Source organism: Cotesia typhae, unplaced genomic scaffold (genome assembly GCF_013202065.1).
Source record: "Cotesia typhae breed Kobodo isofemale line unplaced genomic scaffold, CoteBio_Ctyphae contig_276, whole genome shotgun sequence".
Classification (NCBI taxonomy): Eukaryota; Metazoa; Arthropoda; class Insecta; order Hymenoptera; family Braconidae; genus Cotesia; species Cotesia typhae.
The window spans coordinates 1-22,480 of record NW_027423735.1 but is presented as its reverse complement, the minus strand read 5'-3'; the positions used below and the strand labels follow the sequence as shown (position 1 = coordinate 22,480).

The window sequence follows — 22,480 nt, the reverse complement described above, 5'->3', positions numbered from 1 at the left end:
GTTTTTAGTTCTGACGTAAACGTCGTGTGTCAGATAACTAGTAGTATAAAACAGACGACTGAAATCGAGGGCTTCAGTGTCCGTCGAACATCGGTGTGATCATGTCACCCAGCAAAGCTACTGTAGTAATACTCTTCGCTCTTCTTGGGACCTCTTGTAAGTAAAATAATTGTCTACTTCATTTTCTTCGATGGTAATATATGTTTATTACGCATAATTGCTCATTTTTTTTGTTTTTTTTTTTTTTTTTTTAAAGGTATTGAGGCATGGCAGTACAGAGACATAGATATTGATGGATTATTGAACATTGATGACCTGTTGGACATCCTGAACGCCAACCCGTCGATGCCGGAGGCTATAACTATACAAAAAAATAATGTTTATAACGTTCCTCCAAGCGATAAAAACGTCTATGGATCAATAGTAGTGCATAAGGAACGAGAATATTCATCAAACGACCTCAGTAAGCCATTCAGGGAGCGAACGACTACGGTGCTAGAGCCAGGTGGTCCGAACGGAATGAAAACTTACTACCGCCGCTCTGAATACTCTAGAGACACAAACGAAGCTGAAGCTGCTCCATTACAACAGAGGTACGGAACACCTGAACAGCAACGATATCAAGAACCTTATTCAAATTACCAAGCAGCTGATCAACGGCCGTTCAGATATGAACCTACTCAGCAGAGATATCCCAATTACTATCCTAATCAATAGTCTTTTAATTGTTTGAGCGTAGTTGTAGAATAAAAGAATAAACAGACTATTACAAAGATATGGTGTTATTGTCTTTTTCTTTCCTTACAAGAACCGCTTAATACATTTGGCACAATTAGGACACTTTAGATCACGATACCTAAAACAAAGTAATTACTGGAAAATTATTCTCTAGATTGATGGAAGTATTCAACTAATACAGTCGACTCTGTTTAAAGGTTCCAAGTAGGGACAGGATCATTAGTTAAAAGTTCCCTCCCCACTATCAGAACTTTCCCTACGATATATTAAAAAGTTATTGCCGTCGCTCGAAAAAACCGGTGGGGGAATATTTGGGAACCTTAAACGAATGTATCTGGGAACCTTTAGATTGATTGATTGATTGATTTCTTTATTTATGCCAAAGCCTGTTGGCCAAATGGCAAGTAAAAATACAAAATACAATAGATTACAATTTAAAAAATATTTATAACAACAATTTTGCAGATGCAATGAGCACTCTGATTACAATATTATAATATAATTATGATTATGTTTTTGATTTCTCTTACAATCTTATGAATATTAATAGACTCTGCGGTTACATTATGATGGAATATTGATGCACGGCTTCAGCGTATTATCATCAGTTCGGGTGCGATCAGATAGACAGACAGATGTGCTTAGCTTACCATATGCTAGGACAGTAACATATGATAAATCATTCTTGGTCACGGCAGTTAGAGTTTGGAATCAGTTACCGGAGGAGATTGTGCAAATCATTGATTACAGTGAATTCAGATCAAAATGTTATGCATTCTTCTTATCTAGAGACGATATATAAATAATATTTTTAATTAATTAATTAATTAATGAATCTCACAGAACTCTTTAATTATTTGCTTTGAGTCAACGTCACATATTCTATTCTATTTTATTTCACAATATAATTACAATTGTTATTATCATTTTGAAATAATCTTTATTAATGTTAAATTTCTTTGCGCCTAGTGAATTGTATGAATGCTAGGATTATTTGTATAATTAATGTAAGGCCCTTAGGGAGCTTCGGCTTCAGGGTCTAAATTTTTGAATAAATAAAAAAAAAATATATCTAGATTGAATAAATAGTCAAACATTTTATTCTTGAAAACCTCAAGACTGGACGCATTTACAATATCAGACGGAAATTCTTGCAACAGACGTATAGCAGTAATAGAAAAAACCTTTACAAAGACCACTGTACAGGCACATCTGATATGATTGTTAGAAACTCTCTAAGTGTTTTAATGACTTACTAATAACAATGTAAGACCAGTAGTGGTGAGATTCAAGGTCAAGTTCTAGGATATGTACTTTGTGTAATTTTGAGAAGTTAATCATGATTTTATTTTCGAGTGATTAAGGGTCAGTTCTTAAAATTAAAAAACTGGCCACAAGCAGATCAATTTAATAGGAGGTTGAATAAGGTGGTTGAATAAGAGCGCAACTGAATAGAAAATAGACATTAGAAATTAGACAAAATTCTCATTGTCGCAAAGTCAATATGAAAGTATTTTGCGGGTATAGACTCGATTTTTATCCATGCGCATAATATATATTCACTAAAAATCGGTGTAAATTCTTCAAATACACCAACTAAAATACAATTCAATTTTTAATTCACCTAAAGAGAGTATCTGTCATTAGTTTATAGTTTAAAACCTACCAAGCTAATTTTTGTGCAAAATGACATCTTAATTTTTTTCCTCCAAACATATAATAATTTAGTTATATACGTTGTATTACGAGTTAAATAGCTGAATCCACTGTAATTCTATTCTCTTTTGGACTTAGAAAGATCTGATGTGTAGAATCTGACCGAATTAAGCTGAAAATTTGATTTTTACTTAGAGATCGGTCGCTAAGCTGAAGCAGTAGTAGATGTGGCTCGTATTATACTTGTAGACTTAATTAGGTACCTACTGCTGATGAAACCGACGATGATCTCATGGAAAGTAGGTATAGTCACGTGTCTATTCTTAAGAATTCGAATGTTCCACACAAAACCAGTTTTTACTAATTCATACAGGCCCGCATAGCAATTAACAACAAGACATGTTGCGTGACCATATCTAATTGACCTTATTGGTATCTTTAGAAAAAATGAGAGTTTTTTTCCATACACACATTACTCAATTATAGATGTGTGTGTGTGTGTGTGTGTGTGTGTGTGTGTGTGTGTGTGTGTGTGTGTTCATTATTATTTCAGTCGTGCAAAACCTATTTTCACAAAACAGATAGACACTAATCTTGATGAACTCATAGTGAATACCAAGTAAAAAAAACTAATCTTGATGAACTCATAGTGAATACCAAGTAAAAAAAACGATGATAGACATTGAACAAATACGATCTTCCAGTGAAATCGTATATGGCGGGTCTCTTTTATGTTTTAGCAGGCGTTGGTAGGTATAATTACTTTGTTTATTTATCAATGAGATCTATTGCCTTACGTGTTGGCTAAATTAGGTTACATGATCAGAAACTGGTATATAAACCGTTGGCCAACGAATAAGGTGGATATTCAGCTTTGAAAAGCCGAAGCATGCAGTTGTCCAGTAATACTGTGGTAATTATGCTGATCGCAGCGTTTGAGTCAGTATGTAAGTAACAATTTAGATCTGACTATCCGATTTTTTATTTTGATTTATTAATGAAACTGTATATTTACTTTTTAATGTGTGATCGATCATTAATTACTGTTGTGTTTTGTACTAGGGCTCCCAGACACTTCAGTTAGTGCTGCCTCATTTTTAAGCAACATGGATTTCAGTCGCCTACATGAAACTTTTGAGGAGCACATGAATAAGCTATACGGTTTGAATGACCCTGACAAGCCAAAAAAAGGACAAATAAATTATTTTGGTTCCCGAACCGTTCAAAAAGACAACGTTTATGAGGGAATAGATACGAAAGATGTCGTATATGGATCCCGAGACTTGCAAAGTGGTAATTCTTATTCTGGCGATCCTGATGCAACAAACGTGTTTGGGCCTATTCTTGTACAGGAAAACAATATATATCGGGGAAAGAATAAAAATGCTCAGTACGGAGCTAGCGTCGAGCGATCTGGTAACTCTTATCCTCACACCGGGAAGAACATCTTCGATCCGATAGTCATTCAATCCAATAACACTTACGAAGATAACATCAAGAACAGTACCACGCATAAACCTGACGTCAATTCAAGTCGTCATAATCATCATCCATCTCAACATGCTCACGATTTTTTTTCTGGTCATGGTAGATTAGGTACGGACATAAAAATGTGTCAAGAAATGAGTCAGATTATTCTAGAATACCTCAAGACTGATCAATCATTTTCCACGCGGTGCGCCAACGACAAGATGAATTCAGAGCGGCTGGATGATATCAATAATTTGTACCTTAACGTTCAGGCACAAATAGCTATGTTGAAAGCACTTAAAATAATCAACAGAAATCGCAAATTGCTATGCGTCAATAATCCAAGTGGGTGTTCTAAGCGTGATCATGTGCGAAAATGGATATCGCGCATGAGACGAAATGTGACGGAGAAAGTCAACCAATCCAAAATGGCTTGGGAGAGCTTACGAAAGTGCTAAATTACCGATGCCTTGAAGACGCTTATTTAATTGTATATTTTAGTTTAATGGGGGCTCTTTTTACAATTTTTAGATTCTAAGTTAATTTTAAGATTAACCAGTATTATATTAATATAAAGTTTTAGACGATTAATATACTAAATTACTTTACTTATTTCATTTCTTTCATTCAGTTGTTTACCCTTTAAAGCTTAAAAACCAACAAAAATCTATTTCAAAGCGATACCATATAATTTGTTGCAAGCTACCAAATACACGAGTACTGAATAACTTTCTGAATACATCACTTACACGTGGAGATCACGATGACAATGCTGTAGTCAGTCTCATGCTCAGTCATCCAACAGGAAACAGATAGGAGTCATTATCAGTCCTGTTTTTTCCTAGTAATTTATTGAACAGTCTTAGCGCTCGTTGTCATAGGTCAGTCGAATTATCTCGTGTTAGGTAGAAGTTCCCTGGAAGTTGAACAAACAACAAATAATCAAACACTTATCAAAAAAATATGACTGCTGACCTTACAATAAGTCACTTATGTATTCATGGATAGCGTAAAGTATATTAATTCGGACTGTCTATTCGGACACTGTGAGTGAGTTCCGCGTGAGGCTAGCGTGAATATTACAAATTATTTGCCATGCTAAAATTCACGCTACAGTGTCCGAATAGCCTCAGCCATATTAATTAGCCTGACCGTTAAATTTTTATGACTTATCTCACAATGACTACCGTTTAAATATCTCTTTTATCGGCTAGTCAGAGGAAACATATTAATCGTAAAATAAGAATTCTCTGAAATTTGAAATTAATTGATGTTTTATAGGATATTTCAGAATTAAGGAATCATAACTACTGGTATGAAACGAGCGATAGGATTGACAGAATTCCCATAAGCAATTTATCAGTGAAAGGAATATGTCACTCAAAAGGACTGTGTTAGTAGTGCTTATTGAAATCATCGGGACTCTCTTCCATAAACTCAGTGCATTACCAATTGAAGAAAGTCGAAATCAACGGCTAAAGAATGGCACATCATCGTTTAATGAAAATGGAACACTGTCACCAGTCGCTAATAGAACATTGAAATTACCTACGATCGTGTATGGACCAATCAATCAGCAGTTAGGGAATAAATACCTGTCTGCTGGAGAAGGTCAGACCTCAGATGATGATCCAGTTGCTTTCGGAACTCGAATCGTCTACGGATCTACGACCTCACAAAATAATAACAGGTACATGACTATTGGACAAGCTGAACACGTTTACTTAATGGTACCTGCCATCAATGAACCATTGCCTATTTCTGTTCCTGGACTTTCTATGCTACAGAGTGTTAGCACAAGTGGATTGATATTCGACGTAAATGATCCAATGGGAAAACGCATTGAAAATTTGATGAATACATTTAACGCCTTCCAGCAATCATTTGACCGTATTGTGCGTTTAGCAAGTCCGTTTCTCACCGACAACGAAATCAATCCACTGCTGCGGAAAAAAGCCAAAGATGATTCTACTCGACAAGCTAAAGAGATAAAATGGCTAACCACGGTCGCCTCGCACAGGATGAAGTTTATCAAACTGTATAAACTACTTAGCTTCACGTATAACCAACTTAAATTGAAATCAAAAGTCACTGCTGAGGAGTTAGATGCTGCTAAAAGAAGAAAAAATATTTTGTCTCATTCTGAAGGAAAGTTAAAGAAAATACCTCAAGATTTGGTTGTGCACGTCCTTTCAATGTAATTTTTACTATAATTTTTTTTATTAGATTAGCTATTTAAGATCTGATTTATCATTAAGTATTATAGAATATAAGTATGAAATAAGAAGATGTTGTTTATTAATGTTGACTTATTTTTTTCCTCAACGGTCTGAAACTCTATGGTTGAGATAACATATCGTTTAAGCTCTCATTACATATATGCAATTCGCAAGCGTGTGATATCAGCTTACTCACTCTTCCGCTGAAAATAACAATGATTTTGAAGTTATCCACGGTGTCTCAAATAGTTAAACTCAACATTATGTATTGATTTTGACTTGAAGATAGCATTGGACCCCATTGGCGTTCTTCGTATCAAAAAGTTCCTACTGAGCAAGCGTCCCTTAAAATAACCCAATAGCTTGCGATAAATCATTGAGTATACTTGTTTTGAACGGAAACGTGCTCTAAATATAGTTTTTGCGGTTACTTTCGAATTAGCGACGATGTCATTAAATGAACGGTTGAAGTAGGTATTAACTTTTTTGCTGTCAATATGTTGATTCATTAAATTGTAATAAACTTCACAAAAAAGCTAATTATCGTTAATTGATATGTGTTCCACTTTGACCCTAATGGATTTTTTGATGACGTATTAGTCATAAATCATATATAATGGATGTCACAAATGATTTTAATTCAGTTGTGACCAGAAAAACAATTCGACATGTTGCTCAACAGAGTTGTCACTTTGTTTGCCATCTTTGGCGTCCCATGTAAGTACTTACATAATTTATCCTTCTAGTTTAGATTTAAGATAAGTATTTTCGTCACTTTTTCTACAATCTTATTGTTTTCTTTTCAGGTGTCTTCACCATCCCGATTGACTTCGATATGGAAGACGTACTGAAAGAGTTAGATGAGATCACAGAAGAAATTGAACAAACGTACAATCTTGATGGTGACATGAATGGAGCAAGATCAATCCAAGTAAAGAATACGTACAGCGGCAATTTCAAGGGTAACGTCCATTTTGGTGACATACTCAACCAGAGCGGCAACACGTATGTCGGTGATGGAATCGGCGATATTGGGTATGGATTAAAGATAATCCAAGATGGTAATAACTATGCAGCCAATATAGTCGGTGAAGTTAATTTTGGACCTCAAGTTCAGCAACAAAACAACAAATATAGTACCAACGTAGTCGGTGACGTGAGTTTTGGAGCTGAAATTCTTCAAAAAAACAACATCTACAGCGGAAACATTACCGGCACGATTAATGTGGGACCTTTGACCAACCAAATTGGCAATGTTTATGTTGGCAAGATAATCGGAGACGTCAGTCACGGATCGGTGACCTCGCAGATTAACAACACTCATCTGGGCAATGTGGAAGGCAAAATCAATCATGGAGCTTCGACCAACCAAGTTGAAAATGTTTATAAGGAATATGTAAGTGGGGATGTTTCTCTCGGATCCTTTACCAGCCAACGCAATAACACCTACAATGACAGTGAAAAGGGAGAGATAAACTATGGGTCTAGGACCAATCAAAATTATAACGATCATCAGTATAATATAAATGGTACTGTGTATCACGGATCTAAGACTGACATATATGCCAATAATTTCGATAATTATGAAGATGGTGTAGTTGAACATGGATCTTGGACTCTTCAGGAACATAATTCGTATGGTAAAGCTAGAGCTAATAAATCTGTTCTTTCATCTATAACAGATGTAGAAGAAGTCCAAGCCTAAACGACTGGCGAATCTTAGTGCATAATCTTGACTGATTATTGTGTTATTTATATTTTAAATAAATTAGTGTTAATCCAACTACTTTCTTTGATTTTACCGAATAATTTCGCATAAGTCAACGTGATTTAGGCCAGTGAGTAGCGTAGAAGACTGTCAACCATGAGGACCTGGGTTCAAATCCATTTGCGAGCAGTTTTTTCATTAAATAAAATAATTAATGCGGATTTTTTTGATAGGGTAGTTATCTTTCTCACTTACTTTGTAATTAACACTGTCTGCGCATGCTTTGCGCTAGATGTCAAAATGGTAGAAGCAGTTGAATATATCATCCACTACCATAGCTAAACGATTACTTTATCTTATGAAATACTAAGACTCAGAAAAATTAAATAATTACAGTGGACTCTTTCAGAGCTTCCAAGATATCGTTGTTATAGGTTGTTAGAATATTCTCCACTTAAAAATCTTGAATAACGTATGAAAATCGAGAGACTTAGCACGCGTTTCGAATGTATAAGAAAATTCATGTTTTCTATTGCTCATCCAGGACGCGTATCGGTAGAGAAGTATGCACGGTCGGTATCAGAGATAGGAGTAGTTTTAGACAATGGCCCTGTACCAAAAAAGTAACTTTAAACAGAGTTTAGTGTGAATGAAGTAACTGGAAAAAATATTTCGAAGTAAATGATTTTTGATGATGAATTAAATAATATCTAGAGTAATATTAAAAGTATTTTATTCACTAATTTATTTGATACTCTAATAGCTTCTCAAATTGTCCACAAAAAGTGTATGGGTGGTAAAAAAATATTTTAGTGCAAACGTAAAACAGGCTTAAAAATTGATCGTAGCTGTTTTCAATCCAGAATTCGAAAAGCTATGAGAATACTACATCAAGTATGAAGTTATTTGTTTATATATCATGCTTTAGACACAATTAATTCATTACTTAGAATCACGCTGAAGTATTTTGGAACTGATAAATTTGTCAAGAGTTAAACGAATTCCGCTGAAACAGGGAATTCCAAATAGAAGGTTGTTTCCTGTGTACTCAAGTACATTGAACCTTTGAAGTAAATAAGGTTAAGAGTTGAAGTCATCATCGACCTGAAGATCATGGATAAACTTAAAGTTCACCAGAAGTACATCGATAAGAGATTGAGCGTCAACATGCTAATCTATTTTCGCCAATGACGTTATTGTATTTCATCAGCTACGTAATTATAAAATTTATCGTTTCCTGGAACGCATTGTTTGTGCCTACGGAACGTAGATATTTGAGGTCAATGATGTTGGTATCGGGTCTTCGTTATAATTATTTATGTACTTTACCAGGAAAAAGTTTACTTAAACAATTGTAACTACTGCTCATTATTTAAATGGTTATTATTCAAAAGGTCCGTTAGAGTTAATATATTCCAAGAAGCTTCGCCCTTCAGCGCTTAGAAATCCTGAAGCTTATACCTATGAAGATAGTGGGGAGAGCGCGAAGATTCTACCCCTGTAAGTTTGTTTGAGCGAAGAATATGAGTATTATGAATACGCTTTCTACCTGAGATCCATTAATAATTCTGTAGTTAAAAATTGTGTACCATATCTACCTACGTTCAATTGATGTTCAATCTCTTAAGATTGAGGGTCAACATGATAGTCAACCTTCGGTACTGAGGTTATCGTATTTCGTTAGCTCCATAATTAGAATATTTATTATTGGGAAGTCCCGTGACGCATTGTTTGTGTGTTTCAGCCACGAATAACATGCGTGATACCTACGGAAAGTACACATTTGATATCAACATTATTGGCTGCATGATTTCATCAATATTATTATTCCTGTGTGTCACCAAGATACTGGTCATTTAAATTGTTAAATTCATTCAAAACACACATCATTAGCATACCGCAGCTCATCGGGTATGTAGAGTATGTCGGCTGTGTAGACTATGTTATGACTTTTTTTTGAATTTACGCAATTTTCTTGTCTTAACGAATTGATGCGTATTCTGTCAATAGCATGCTTTCTTTCTTCTTCCGCTAGAAATATTTCGCAATCTCATTTGTTTGTTTCATGAGTATGTACATCAAGATAATGAAATAAAATTCCTTCTTCCGAGTTGGTGAATGAGAGCTGGATTTAAAATTAAAACTACTCTAACCTTAAATCGTGACTCACAGAGTCGTATGGGAGATCCCCACTCAGTGTTGCCAGATCATGCTATTTTTTTACCCCCCTTTATAGTGTCGAGCGCGCCTAGCATACATATAAAATACTCAAAAGAATATTTTACTGCTTCGTTTTTCTCCCACAAAAAGCTTTCCAGATTCCCATTCATTTATGACTTTCCTCCAGAAGCTTTTTATTGGTCCATGAGCTATATATACGTCACACGAATAATTGAATATAAGCGTCCCTTGGACTTCGATTATTCTGTTTTGGGTTCCGGTGATTGCCAAGTGAAGGTAAATAAATGGGCTTTGAAACAAAATCATGATGTTTTTGTTTAAAATTCAGGTTATTTTATTCCTTGTGGCAGTTGATATTGGATGTGAGTATGTAGAGTGTAAATTATAATTAGCTTGTTATCATATTGTGCTCTTTTGTCATGGGTTTTTATGTGTTTAAGGAACAGTAGACCACCACATGCTTGTTACCGTGTTTTGATTTTTTATCATAGATCTTGTGTGTGTTTATTCGACATTATTACTCTTAAAAAGATTAATATTTATATATTTAAATATTCTGTCGCAGTGACATTTAGTCTTGGGAATATTTTGTCCGGGGATATTTCTTATTTAACGTTACAATTGATTCCTACATCTTATTAACTCCTATTTAATTTATAATTATTGTTACTTTATGTTTCAGTGTCTCCAAATGGCTGTTCTAATATACTAGTGGATGCAAAGTCCACGCATTATATAATTGTTGAAGTTTATTCGAATTCAACTGTACCAAAAAAACTTCTCCAAGTCCATTTGATTCAATTTTCAGGACAAGATAAACCTATCCATGACGCATATCGACCGATAGATTCCAATTTTATCGAAGAAACTGACGACATTCTACCGAGAAAGTCCAAAAATTCGAAAAGAACGACATTTCATCCAAGGTCAAATCTCCCCAGAATCAGTAGAAATTCTGGGGACATTCAACAGATAAATTCCAACATTGTCGAAACAGATGACAACCATCAACAAATATCAGATACGCTTGAGAGCAACAACATCCTTCAGCAGACTGATCAAAAAGGCATCATTGATGATGGATCGGTTACGATACAACGCAAAAATATCGACAGGCAGATTAATTCATCAGGAATTAATAAATACGGATCAAAAACTGACCAAAACAACAATATTTATAAAAACTTAAACGGAACAGGAATAACCGCCCTTGGATCAAGCACCGTTGAATTTGGAAATATCTTTTACAAACATAATTCAACTGGTAATATTACCTACGGTTCGGTCACGAAACAAAATAATAATGTTTACGACGGGAATAATTCGATAGGTGACAGTTTCTATGGATCAACTACTCTTCATAAAGATAATGTCTTTATTCAAGAAAATTCAAGTGGCAGTGACTCATATGGATCAATCACTGAACAAAATAACAACACCTACGGAGGATCTCAATCCAAAGATGGTATTATCTATGGATCGAACACAATTTTAAGGAACAATAGATTCAAGAAGAAAAATTCTCGTGGTAAGGTCAATTGGGGATCAAAAACTGTGCAGAACAATAATAATTTTTAATAAAGGTTAATGACGGCATTTATCTGATGATCATAATGTAACGGATCTCGGATGATGTCACAAAATTTTTGCTGTTCATTATATCAATGTTAAGCTCTCTGTAATTACCAAAACTATTATTCGTAAATAAACGTATTATACTGTGAAAATTTCAGGCATTTCCTTTCAATTACCCTTTATGAAATTATAAGATAAGGTACAGTACAACCTGGTCATAAGTTATATTTCTTTCTCTCTTTTACTGACATGGAAAATTTCATATATAGATATAACTGCCGTGAGAGTGAGTCGATCATCCGATGTAACTTATAACCATGTTGTACTGTACTAGGAATAGATAAAAACTGATAATTTTTCTCCTGCTCTTTTCTCATATTATATGAGCTGATTATTGCAGATAAATGAATGATTAGATGAAAAAGATTAAATAACAAGAAGAATGTATATTGGTGCCCATTTGCACTGAGGACATTTTTAACCGTATAATGTTCAGCCTTGAAACCTCACCATAATTTTGGTTTAAAAGCTAGAAGAGTAGGGAGTACTTAGGCGATGGACGCCACCCTGATTCAGAAAGATGATTTGAAATTATTACCTCTATGTTAATTGTATATCGATATAGTGTTAAAATCCGATGCTTCTAAATCATTTTAAATCATTTCAAATTAGATTTCTTAATCAGGGCAATGTTTCCCTTTTTCACTCACTAGTTTCACTCACTTTCTCACAAACTGTCTCTTATTCACTTTTACTAGAGGTTATTTATGTTTAACTAGTCAGTGTAATGATTTCTAAAGAAACTACATGGTCAGGAGAATGAAAATTTTTTTGGATTATTCTAAGTATATTATTATTATTCTATCAGGTTTCAGTGTTTTTCACCGATCGTGAAACTCTTTTAACGTCATAATTATGAAAATTTATGACTTTCTCACTCTTTTCTCACACCTGTTCGAAAATGTAATTTTTAATTACAATTATCTCATATTTTGTATGGTCAATTGATTTCAAATCTCAACCGTCTGTGTATTGTATATTCTATTATCTATATTTCTAAATTTTGCATTTACGAGTGCAGTACCTTAAAGATACAATTAAGAAATGATGCAAAAAAAATGACAATTTGTCTAGATAGAAACATCTCCCGATTAACTAGAAACAGTAGGTTCTAAATTGATGCATAGTAACGACCTTAAACCTCCCCTAGAATGCAACCATGTGACATCTCCACGTGATGCTAGTTTAATAATAGAAACACATAACTACAGTAAATTCTAGGAAGAACTTCTTTTTAAGTGTGATGAAGTTATATCACGTGTTATAGACACATGAAATGTAAAATACCTACTGATACCAATCATTTGATGCCAATGTTTCGCTAAAAGGAATCTTAAAGACGGTCATATATCCCATTGACCTTTGAAAATGTCGTGGCATAAAGTCTTCGGGTTTATCCCAAGAAATTCTGAATAACAAGCTGATTTTCCTATTCATCAAGACTACCCCACATTTAGTTCATTCCAGTTTTATTTTCAAGCATTTGATTGACTGCGAGAAAACAAATACGTCACGATTCTCCTTATAAGCACACACTTCGATCGATGCTTCACAGTTTCGTCTGCAGCGTTACCGCAGTAGCACATACAGCAAGATGTTCATTAAATCCACCGTTACCCTTTTTGTTCTGGCCGTCGGCTTGTTATGTAAGTATACAAATTGAAAATAATAATTGTATTTTTCTTTAGAATTTAAAAGATATTTAACAAAGTAGCCTTATGGTATTTAAATTTTTAAATATTAAACATTGATAATTTTTTTATTAAAATATTAATGAGTAACTTTAATACTATTATGTATTGTCATTTAGTGGATGTGCGTAAATTCTAGAAGTGCTATTTATTGTCGTTACATCTGAGTTACCTAAATATATATTACTGTCCAATATATTGACTTGAATTTCAAATTTTATAACAGAGCAATTATCTTGGTTACGAGATCAATGATAAAATTCTTATTGTTATTTTTTGTTACAGCATTCCTGAGTGGATCAGCAAGTGGTTATCCCCGGCCGGAAGGACTATTAATTAGTCGAAAAGCAAAAGATAATAGTGACCTGAAACTTTTCGAATCCTTCTGGGCTAAGAAACCGGAAAACAGTTTTAGTTCCAGTACTTATCTACTCCAGAATGCTATACAAGGGAGCAACTCGACGAGTGAAAATCATTTAGGATCGGAGCTTAATCAGATTCACGTCTTCTTCAGAGGATACGTTCCCGAAAATGGACAAAATTTTGGCCCACTAACTGTTGGCTCATACAACACAATCCAAGAATCTGATTCCAAAAGTAAAAACATCTTAGGGTCAGTAGTTACGCAGAATGACATTACATACGATTTTAAAGCTAAGGAGTAGTTATTACTTATTTTATTATATTACACACATCGGATATTAAGTGTGCCATATTTTAAGAACCGAAGCAATAAATCAAATTTTTTATACTTAACATTTTTTTTTCTTTAAAATTCGTATTCCTCCAGATTTCGCTATAACCTCACCCTATCAAAAAAAATCATATGGGAAAAATTAAAAATAATTATGAAATAATTGCTATTAATTAATTATTAATTGAAATTAATTATAAAGTGATTTTGAAAGCGGTATGATGGCTGAGCGGATTAAGTCATTATCCCGTTAGTTCGTTCGCACATTATGTGCGAGGGTTCGAGCCCTGACTGTTGTTCGAATAGTTCCAACACCAACTGTCGGGGGTCGCTTTGGTAGCCGAACTGTACTGGCATGGGTTTTCTCTGTGGTTTCCCCATCGCCACTATTCCAACAACCGATAGAAAGGGGTAAGGAATAGGGTAAATGCAGTACAGAAAGCACAAGTCGGTCCACATGGACCTGCATGGAGAATAAAGTTATGTGCAAAAATTTGAAAGTGTAAAGAATAGAGATGTGATTATAAGAAAAACGTTGATAATAACGTAGCGAGATGGATGCGCTGGGGTCCAATGGGTACAGAGTACCCATAAGATGGCGGCACAGTCGCTGAGCGACGGCTGCCATCTACTCGGCCTTGTAAAAGTATGCTCAATCTATAGAAGTAACATTTTACAAAGTAATTATTACGAAATCTGTAAAAATTACAATATAAAACTGTTATTATTCCAGATTTTTTATATAAAGCGCAACGTTACAGTATATCATGTAATTTTCCCCGTTTTTTTTTGTTTTTCTTCTGAATGTCACAAAACGTCTAACCTGTTTATCACAATGTCATCAAGTCTAATTCAATCTGGTTATATTCAAGCATTTGATTGGCTAACTAATATGACTACGTCATAAAAGTAATTTTATAAGCAACGACAGCGATCGATACTTCGCAGTTTTGTCTTCAACTTTGCGTTGGTAGCACGTACATCAAGATGTTGGCCAAATCCGCTGTTATCCTTTTCGCCCTCGCTGTTGGATTATCATGTAAGTATGCGCATTAGAAATATCATTCAAATGTCGAAAAAAATTAATAATTAGAGGGGATTAATTATTGCTTACTATCTGTTGTATATTTTAATAATAAATGGAATACTCTATTGAATTCCTTGGCTAAGGGTTTGTTTACAATTTTTTTTCAGCATTGTCCAATGGAAAATCAACTGTATCAGCGAATGCAATTCCCAGTTCGTCGAGATTATCCTTCGACATCGGGGACGATTTCGATGATTATTACAAGTATATCGGTAATTTCTATCGAAGTGGAATACGAAAAGACAGAAGTGGGCCTGTAACATATCAATACCTAAATACCCTTCAACAGGTTAAATCAAAGAGTGAAAATTACATGGGGTCAGAAGTTAATCGAGATAAAATAGTCCATGAAAACATTAACACGGTTGTTGATAATTATTCCGGAGCACTAACTTTGCAAGTCGACAATACTTGGCAACGGTCTAGCTCTAATGGTACGAATTACATAGGATCGCAAACTCGCCAGAAAAATCTCCTCTACAGCAACTAAAAATCTCATAACAGTTTTTAAGGGTGAATTATTCTAGAAATATGTTTGTTTTTCTTTAGAAACTTTGTTTCATAAGTTGCTCAACGTTTCCTTGCTCAGCCATCAGCACACATAAACTTTTACTCTCTATAATTAAGTCATATAAAATAAATAAACTGATTATTAAACACATCTCTATATCTTTCATTTCAAACTTTCGTAGAAATATTCGAACAAGTCATAGTATATCTGGTTTGATATAGATTGATACATCGTATATCAGTATTAGAAATTGAAGAAGAGCGCATAAGAGCACTTATCCAAAATTAAGGTCCAATTTAAACAGAACTGAACCGATGATTGTTGAGCATGACATGTTAAATAACGTACCAGTCTAAAGAATTTTGATATCTCAATAAACAGTCTTCTATAGCAGTCTCTGAGTATTAAGCTATGAAAAGCTACACAGGTTCACATCATATCTTATACTGAAATTGGTCCTACGTAAAAAGCCGATGTTACTCTCCGATAAGGTAATAGTTTCACAGAATTGTTAGACGTCATCAGATTGCTGTCCAACCGTTGGTTGATAAAGCGCCTTTCTTCTATTAACTTCTTCGAGTGTAAGAATTTACTATGTTCAGTAAAAGCCCTGCAGGTAATATTCTTATCCAGATTTATACTGCGGAAGACCAGTTATTTATTGGAACAGTTCCTAATTTAAAAAAAAAGGAAATTGCCAATTATCTGCTGGCGATGTTGAATGCGATATAATATCTGATTACAATATCCACTACTTCAATCATCAATTTAATCATTTGCATTACGAAGGTTTGAGTAACATGACATGTTAAATAAGAGAAATATTTAAAAAGAAAATATCATTTTATTATTCAAATACATAGCATAATATGGCCATAAATGACTATCAAGTTATAAAAGCTACATACATATTTCACTAATCATGCATAACAATTAACGTTACATATTAATTTTATAAAATTTTTTTACGAAAAGATAATTAGTTCTAACTATTGTACACATTACTTAAGTAGGAACCCCACGTTGATCTTTGATAAAGTAATTTTTTTAGAGAACTGCTTGACGTTATCGGATTGGTGTTTATATAAATTCAAATATGTTTCAGGATTTAGGCGGAGAATACGCTGCATTCGAAATTGACTCAGGTTCTGCTGGTAATATTTTGATCCAGATTGATGTTCAAGAAGATTGGTTTCTCTCCTTTCAGCTGTTTGTTAAGATGGTGCCCAGTTTCCGTTAGAAGGAACAAACGTAGGAAGTTGACTATATTGATCGAGGTTTTGCTGATACTAATATTATTCAGATTGACGTACAAGATTATCAGTTCCATACATTTCATGTGGTTTTTGAAGGGCTGGTCCAGTTCTGGAAGGAGCTTCGAGTGAAGGAACTTGAGAAGCTAACCTATTTCTAATAGGAGCTTCGAGCCTGGGAATTTGATGACGTTGAGAAGGATACGACTGAAGACGTTCTTGTCCAGGTGTATACTGGCGAAGATTAGCTCCATTCATTCTTCTTTCAAGGTTCAGCTGAGAACTTCCTGCTTCAGATGCAGACTGAAGAGAATTTGCTCTACTTATTACACCTGCTTGTTCGGATGGAGCTTCATATCCATGAGAAGTTGTGGGTGTAGAAATTTGATCGTAATCGGTGAAGTCAACCTTGTTCTGAGGTAAATGCGGTTTTAAGCCTATCATTGATAATAGAGGGTTCGATTCGAAGATAGTGCTGGCTGGTGAGATGTTACCAAATAGATTGTTCGTTTTGGCATTCGTATAAGACTCAGTTTGGTAGGTTTCATAAGTTGACTTGTTAGGATTATTGGCGTCGATTTCTTCAATGACTTTTGAGTAAATAACCTTGATAACGTTGGAATTTTGTGGATCAATTATAGTTTCTTCTATCGTACGAGTGATAGATGTGTTGTTACCTCTCTTATCTATCGATTCTCGCCTATTGATTAATGACTTCGATCCATCTTCATTCATTTTCTCAAAAGACACTGTTGAGAAGGAGCCATTTTCGTCACGATAATGGTATTGTTGTGTGCCAGCTTCCAGTTCAGAGTAAAATTTCTCGTCGTACCTTACACTTTCAGACGCCGCGATATCTGAAAAAATAATAACACTCGTTTTGAACTTATTGATTTTTTTTAACACGATCGAAATTGATCAATTAAAGGAGATTTGGAAAATGAAGGAGCTCAACAGCCATCTCTAGAATTTTGAATGCACTGAGTTCGTGAATACAGATATACAATGTTAAGCTAGAGAACCGAGTGATCATATGAGTAAAACACTTATCACTAAATTAGGGATAAAATTTACAACTTTTGAAATTTTTTAAATTAAGGGACGTTTAAAGACGGAAGTTACGAAAATGGTTAACCCTGAAGACTATGAAAGCGGGTAGTTAAAAATTGTTAATTACTCACTTGCGACGCTGAACGCAAAAAAATATGTAACACACACTACAAAGATCCGCATGGTTTCGATGCTCTAGAGATACTGATTGTAATTAGCAAGACTGGTGGCTTTTATACGCGATAGGTCATGTGTCAAGCTAATACTAAAACGTAAACAACGATCATACCTATTTTTGACTGTTGGAAAATGACTCAACAGAAATGACTTGTTTTTAATTTGAGATATTTTTAAAAACAGGATAACGTCCCGGTTTCTCAGAATTTCTTGAGCCCAGTTCATTCCGGTTTTATTTTCAAGCATTTGATTGACTGCAGAAAACAAATACGTTACAATTCTCTTTATAAGCAAAAACTGCGATCGATGCTTCACAGTTTCATCTTCAGCGTAACCGCAGTAGCACATACAGCAAGATGCTCGCTAAATCCACTGTAACCCTTTTTGTTCTGGCCATCGGCTTATTATGTAAGTATACAAATTGAAAATAATAATTGTATTTTTCTTTAGAATTTAAGGGGGTATTCTAGTCTAGAACAGTGAATTTTAGGTCATTTTTAAAGTGCCGTAAAAAAAAAATAATAAATATTTTTACCATCCATTTTTTTATTACTTGTTTATTAATGTTTTTAAAATACAAAAAAAATTTAAAAAAAAAAAAAAGTGAAAAATTCAAAAAAATGGCGGCTGATGAAGTGGGGGGTCTCAAAAAATTGGCACCTGAGTCTTCCCACGAGTTCAACCCTCCTAGTCATCTGAAATGAAAGAAAAAAAAAGATTATTAATCTACAGTGATGTCGCTATAGCCCGAACTAGCGATTAGTAAAAAAAAATTTTTTTGACAAAATGGCGACTGTTTGAAAAAAAAGTTTTTTTTTTTTTTTACTGTTTTTTTGAGTTTCTCGAATTTTTTAAAAATAGTAAAAATTGGAATTTGGGGATTATCCTAGTTCGGGCTATAGATAGGTCTATAAAGAAGACTCTCTGAAAATTTCAAGTGAATCGGTCCAGTAGAACTCGAGAAATCGTGGGAAGATGATTGAAAAAGTATGTTCTGAGAAAAACGCGTTTAAAGTTTCGCGTGAAGTTTTTCGCTGTCAAAGTCATAAAATGATATGTTATACTTACTTTTTTTTTAATCTGCCATTCCTGCTTCATACATTGGACCTTCTTCTACTTCAAAAAAACTATTTTCTGCGTTTCTCTCTTCCAATCGAGCAGTTCTAGCCTCCTTTGAAGCGTTGGATGTACGTATCTCAGATCGTTCAATCCTTGCGTTGTTCCGTCTCACAGCAAATGAATGAGTTTCTGGCCCAATTTGCATCCCCATAAGGGTCATCATTTTTAAAATCGGAAAGAAACCGTCATTGAAAATGCAAACAGCGATAAATGTTGCTATTTCAATCACCTGAGATCCGGAATGAATATGTTTCGGCGCGAAAGTCCAAATCAACGAGTTTAGAGACTCATTATTGTTCTGAGTTTCTGAACCTAATTTCACGTATTTAACGCCGTGTTTTTCAACTGATCGACAAAACATCTCCACAACTGCATCTACTTCCATTTTGCCTGCACTTCCTTTGTGATTAATGGTACAAACTTCTTCATGATCTTCATACCAATCATTATACGCTAGAATATCTGATTTTTTTTTATTCTTCCAAAGATTACAGCCTTGACAAAAACTGGATTTGACAACCGTATCAACCACTTTCTTGCAATTTTTTGCTACAAGTGTGGTAACTCCAAATAAAGAATTAAAACCTCTTTTTTTTCCAAGTCCCATCACCATAAACTGTAAACTCCGTTGGGTTGGCATTTGGATCACAAGCTGAAATTAAATCTTTTTCTTCTTTCACAGCTTTGGAAATAACGAGATTATAAACAGCAGATGCGGCTATATGTATATTTTTCATAGAAGCGTAGTAAGTCCCGATTGATAACCCTTGACAAATATCCATCAAACTACAGAAGATATTAATTCCTTCTCTGTCAACTCCTAAAAACCGCATAGCAAATATCACTTTTCGATTCACTTCAAAGGATTTTTCAATCAATGGGCATGATGATATATATTGTATACTCTCACAACTACATTGAAATGCAATTTTAAAACCTATTCCACGTTGAGCCGTTCTAGAAAATTTAATCTCTTTCTTGCAATTTGTACACAGAACTAAAGAAGAAATTGCCGAAAAAACAGTGAAAAACTCCAAAATACAGTACCCGTAATTATTTTCAATTATAAACTCTTCATCCTTTGATTTACTTAGCTTTGCTGCTGATGAACTAGTAAAACTGGTACTTTCTTCGACAGTGTGCCGATTGCCGTGAAACCGTCGTTTTTTTGGGCGATCAGCACGCGTAATCCTTTCCGATGTAGATTTTTTATCCATTTTATTTATTACAATTTTAATTAACACTCACAAAATATTTATGCTTTGCTACACTTCACATACGTCCACGTGTTTTTGAGGTTAAGATTTAACTGCCAGAAACTGGATGTTAGTGAACACTGTATAACATAAAAGACACACACACACACACACACATATATATATATATATATATATATATATATATATATATAAAGGAACAAAAGGTTTACTGAGAAAGGGGATTCAGGTAGACGGAGAATCCCTAATGCCTTTTGTCCGATTATACCGTGTCTAACCAGTTTGGAGACCGGGTCAGTAAAATGCCTATATCTCCGAAAATAATTCGAATTTTCAAAAATCCTTTCGTACACATATTCTTAGATAGTTAAACTTTGAAAATATGAAAAAAAAAAAAAAATCGATTTTTTTGAAATTCTAGACTAGAATACCCCCTTAAAAGATATTTAACAAAGTAGCCTTATGGTATTTAAATTTTTAAATATTAAACATTGATAATTTTTTTATTAAAATATTAATGAGTAACTTTAATACTATTATGTATTGTCATTTAGTGGATGTGCGTAAATTCTAGAAGTGCTATTTATTGTCGTTACATCTGAGTTACCTAAATATATATTACTGTCCAATATATTGACTTGAATTTCAAATTTTATAACAGAGCAATTATCTTGGTTACGAGATCAATGATAAAATTCTTATTGTTATTTTTTGTTACAGCATTCCTGAGTGGATCAGCAAGTGGTTATCCCCGGCCGGAAGGACTATTAATTAGTCGAGAAGCAAAAGATAATAGTGACGTGAAACTTTTCGAAGGATTTTTCAACAGGAAACCGCAAACCCATTACGGTGCCCAAAGTTATCTTCAACAAAACGCGATCCAGGGAAGCAACACGGAAGGAGAAAATTATATGGCATCAACAATTAATCAGAGTAACATGTCAGTAAAAGGAGTCCTTCCAGAACTTTTACAAACTTTTGGCCCAGTAACTATTGGTTCATACAACTCTATTCAAGAATCTAATTCAAAAACTAAAAACTTTTATGGATCAACGGTTGTTCAGCACGACGTTACATACGATTTTAAGAATTAGAAGTCGTTATTACTTGTTTCATTATATAAGTATTTATAGTATAATTTATGTTGTAAGCCTTTATATTTAACTGAATAAATAAATTATTTATATCAATTTTTCTATTTTATTTACAAAACTTCCTCTTCACGGTGCTTTATTAGTAGATTCAGGATTTACATTTTTTCCATAACTTTTGCAAATGAGAATATCACCTCTAAATTTTCGACTCTGCAGAACTGAGACGAACATCATTTACAACATACTTGAATTCAGAGATATGGCCAGTATCTAGACAATATTCAGATACTTGAATGATATTCTACTACTCAGCGTTGGTAGTATTGATAGATAGATCATCAGCCGTAATTAGTTAAAATCTCATTGATAATCAATTACAGATACGCTAGGATGAAATCACATAACCGGAATTCGCTATCAGCTGCTGAAAAACAGTCAGTTTTGTTCTTATTAGATTTTTCGTCGTCAAAATTTATCTGTGAACATCATTACTAGTTTGCAACTAGCAATTAGCAATCATTATTCTAACAATAACTTGTTTTGCTTAATTGAACTCTTGATCACGTTATCAAGCAGCCGGATGACTTACATATTGAACGTACGCATACTAAGAGGTATCTAAAGGATAACAAGCAGGACAGTATTGGTTGACCCAAGTATAACTTTGAAATAAACACAACTCCGTATCTGTTCTAATACCTCTTGAATCTCTCAAGATGACTAGCTGTTCAGAAGTTTTGTTCATTCCTTAAAAAGCTATTAAATCTTTCAGTTATCCAATGAATTTCGATTTATATCATTTTCAAAGTTGCAGCATCATCTGATGAATTCTTTTGTGGGATATGTCTCCTCAAGCTCTAAACGTCTTTCACTTTTGGATAATCTTCGTTATTAGCATTAATATCAATTCTTTATTCAAATCATTTTCTTGAATCGATAAATTGTATCTAATCAGAAATCGACTACTTGATAATTTTAAT

The 22,480-nt window shown here is 34.1% G+C and overlaps 5 protein-coding genes across 5 annotated transcripts; 3 read left to right on the top strand and 2 right to left on the bottom strand.

The window, feature by feature from the left end:
- Nucleotides 1-1,157: 1,157 nt before the first annotated feature.
- On the top strand, nt 1,158-4,335 carry LOC141525883 (uncharacterized). The gene is made up of 2 exons (XM_074240573.1): nt 1,158-3,341; nt 3,457-4,335. Exons 1-2 carry the CDS (start codon nt 3,284-3,286, stop codon nt 4,320-4,322), a joined length of 924 nt encoding a protein of 307 aa, XP_074096674.1. The 5' UTR covers nt 1,158-3,283; the 3' UTR covers nt 4,323-4,335.
- Nucleotides 4,336-13,193: 8,858 nt separating this feature from the next.
- LOC141525866 (uncharacterized) lies at nt 13,194-15,440 on the top strand. The gene is made up of 2 exons (XM_074240555.1): nt 13,194-13,253; nt 13,584-15,440. The coding sequence occupies exons 1-2, from the start codon at nt 13,202-13,204 to the stop codon at nt 13,961-13,963; spliced, it is 432 nt and encodes a 143-aa protein (XP_074096656.1). The 5' UTR covers nt 13,194-13,201; the 3' UTR covers nt 13,964-15,440.
- LOC141525865 (uncharacterized) lies at nt 15,070-18,084 on the bottom strand. The gene is made up of 2 exons (XM_074240554.1): nt 18,025-18,084; nt 15,070-17,700 (listed from the first exon to the last, which is right to left on the bottom strand). Exons 1-2 carry the CDS (start codon nt 18,074-18,076, stop codon nt 16,886-16,888), a joined length of 867 nt encoding a protein of 288 aa, XP_074096655.1. The 5' UTR covers nt 18,077-18,084; the 3' UTR covers nt 15,070-16,885.
- A 342-nt stretch (nt 18,085-18,426) lies between these two features.
- On the top strand, nt 18,427-22,444 carry LOC141525867 (uncharacterized). The gene is made up of 2 exons (XM_074240556.1): nt 18,427-18,478; nt 21,127-22,444. Exons 1-2 carry the CDS (start codon nt 18,427-18,429, stop codon nt 21,498-21,500), a joined length of 426 nt encoding a protein of 141 aa, XP_074096657.1. The 3' UTR covers nt 21,501-22,444.
- Nucleotides 18,492-21,088, bottom strand: LOC141525864 (uncharacterized). Its single transcript, XM_074240553.1, has 2 exons — nt 19,139-21,088; nt 18,492-18,765 (listed from the first exon to the last, which is right to left on the bottom strand). The coding sequence occupies exon 1, from the start codon at nt 19,827-19,829 to the stop codon at nt 19,146-19,148; it is 684 nt and encodes a 227-aa protein (XP_074096654.1). The 5' UTR covers nt 19,830-21,088; the 3' UTR covers nt 18,492-18,765; nt 19,139-19,145.
- Nucleotides 22,445-22,480: the final 36 nt, after the last annotated feature.

What these genes read in the sequence shown, in the direction of transcription:
- LOC141525864 (XM_074240553.1), bottom strand. Translation starts at nt 19,829, where the DNA reads ATGCCAACCCAACGGAGTTTACAGTTTATGGTGATGGGACTTGGAAAA.
- LOC141525867 (XM_074240556.1), top strand. Translation starts at nt 18,427, where the DNA reads ATGCTCGCTAAATCCACTGTAACCCTTTTTGTTCTGGCCATCGGCTTA. An exon ending in TCTGGCCATCGGCTTATTAT is followed by an intron (nt 18,479 to 21,126) that starts GTAAGTATACAA and finishes TTTTTGTTACAG; the next exon opens with CATTCCTGAGTGGATCAGCA.
- LOC141525865 (XM_074240554.1), bottom strand. Translation starts at nt 18,076, where the DNA reads ATGCGGATCTTTGTAGTGTGTGTTACATATTTTTTTGCGTTCAGCGTC. An exon ending in TTTTGCGTTCAGCGTCGCAA is followed by an intron (nt 17,701 to 18,024) that starts GTGAGTAATTAA and finishes TTATTTTTTCAG; the next exon opens with ATATCGCGGCGTCTGAAAGT.
- LOC141525866 (XM_074240555.1), top strand. Translation starts at nt 13,202, where the DNA reads ATGTTCATTAAATCCACCGTTACCCTTTTTGTTCTGGCCGTCGGCTTG. An exon ending in TCTGGCCGTCGGCTTGTTAT is followed by an intron (nt 13,254 to 13,583) that starts GTAAGTATACAA and finishes TTTTTGTTACAG; the next exon opens with CATTCCTGAGTGGATCAGCA.
- LOC141525883 (XM_074240573.1), top strand. Translation starts at nt 3,284, where the DNA reads ATGCAGTTGTCCAGTAATACTGTGGTAATTATGCTGATCGCAGCGTTT. An exon ending in CGCAGCGTTTGAGTCAGTAT is followed by an intron (nt 3,342 to 3,456) that starts GTAAGTAACAAT and finishes GTTTTGTACTAG; the next exon opens with GGCTCCCAGACACTTCAGTT.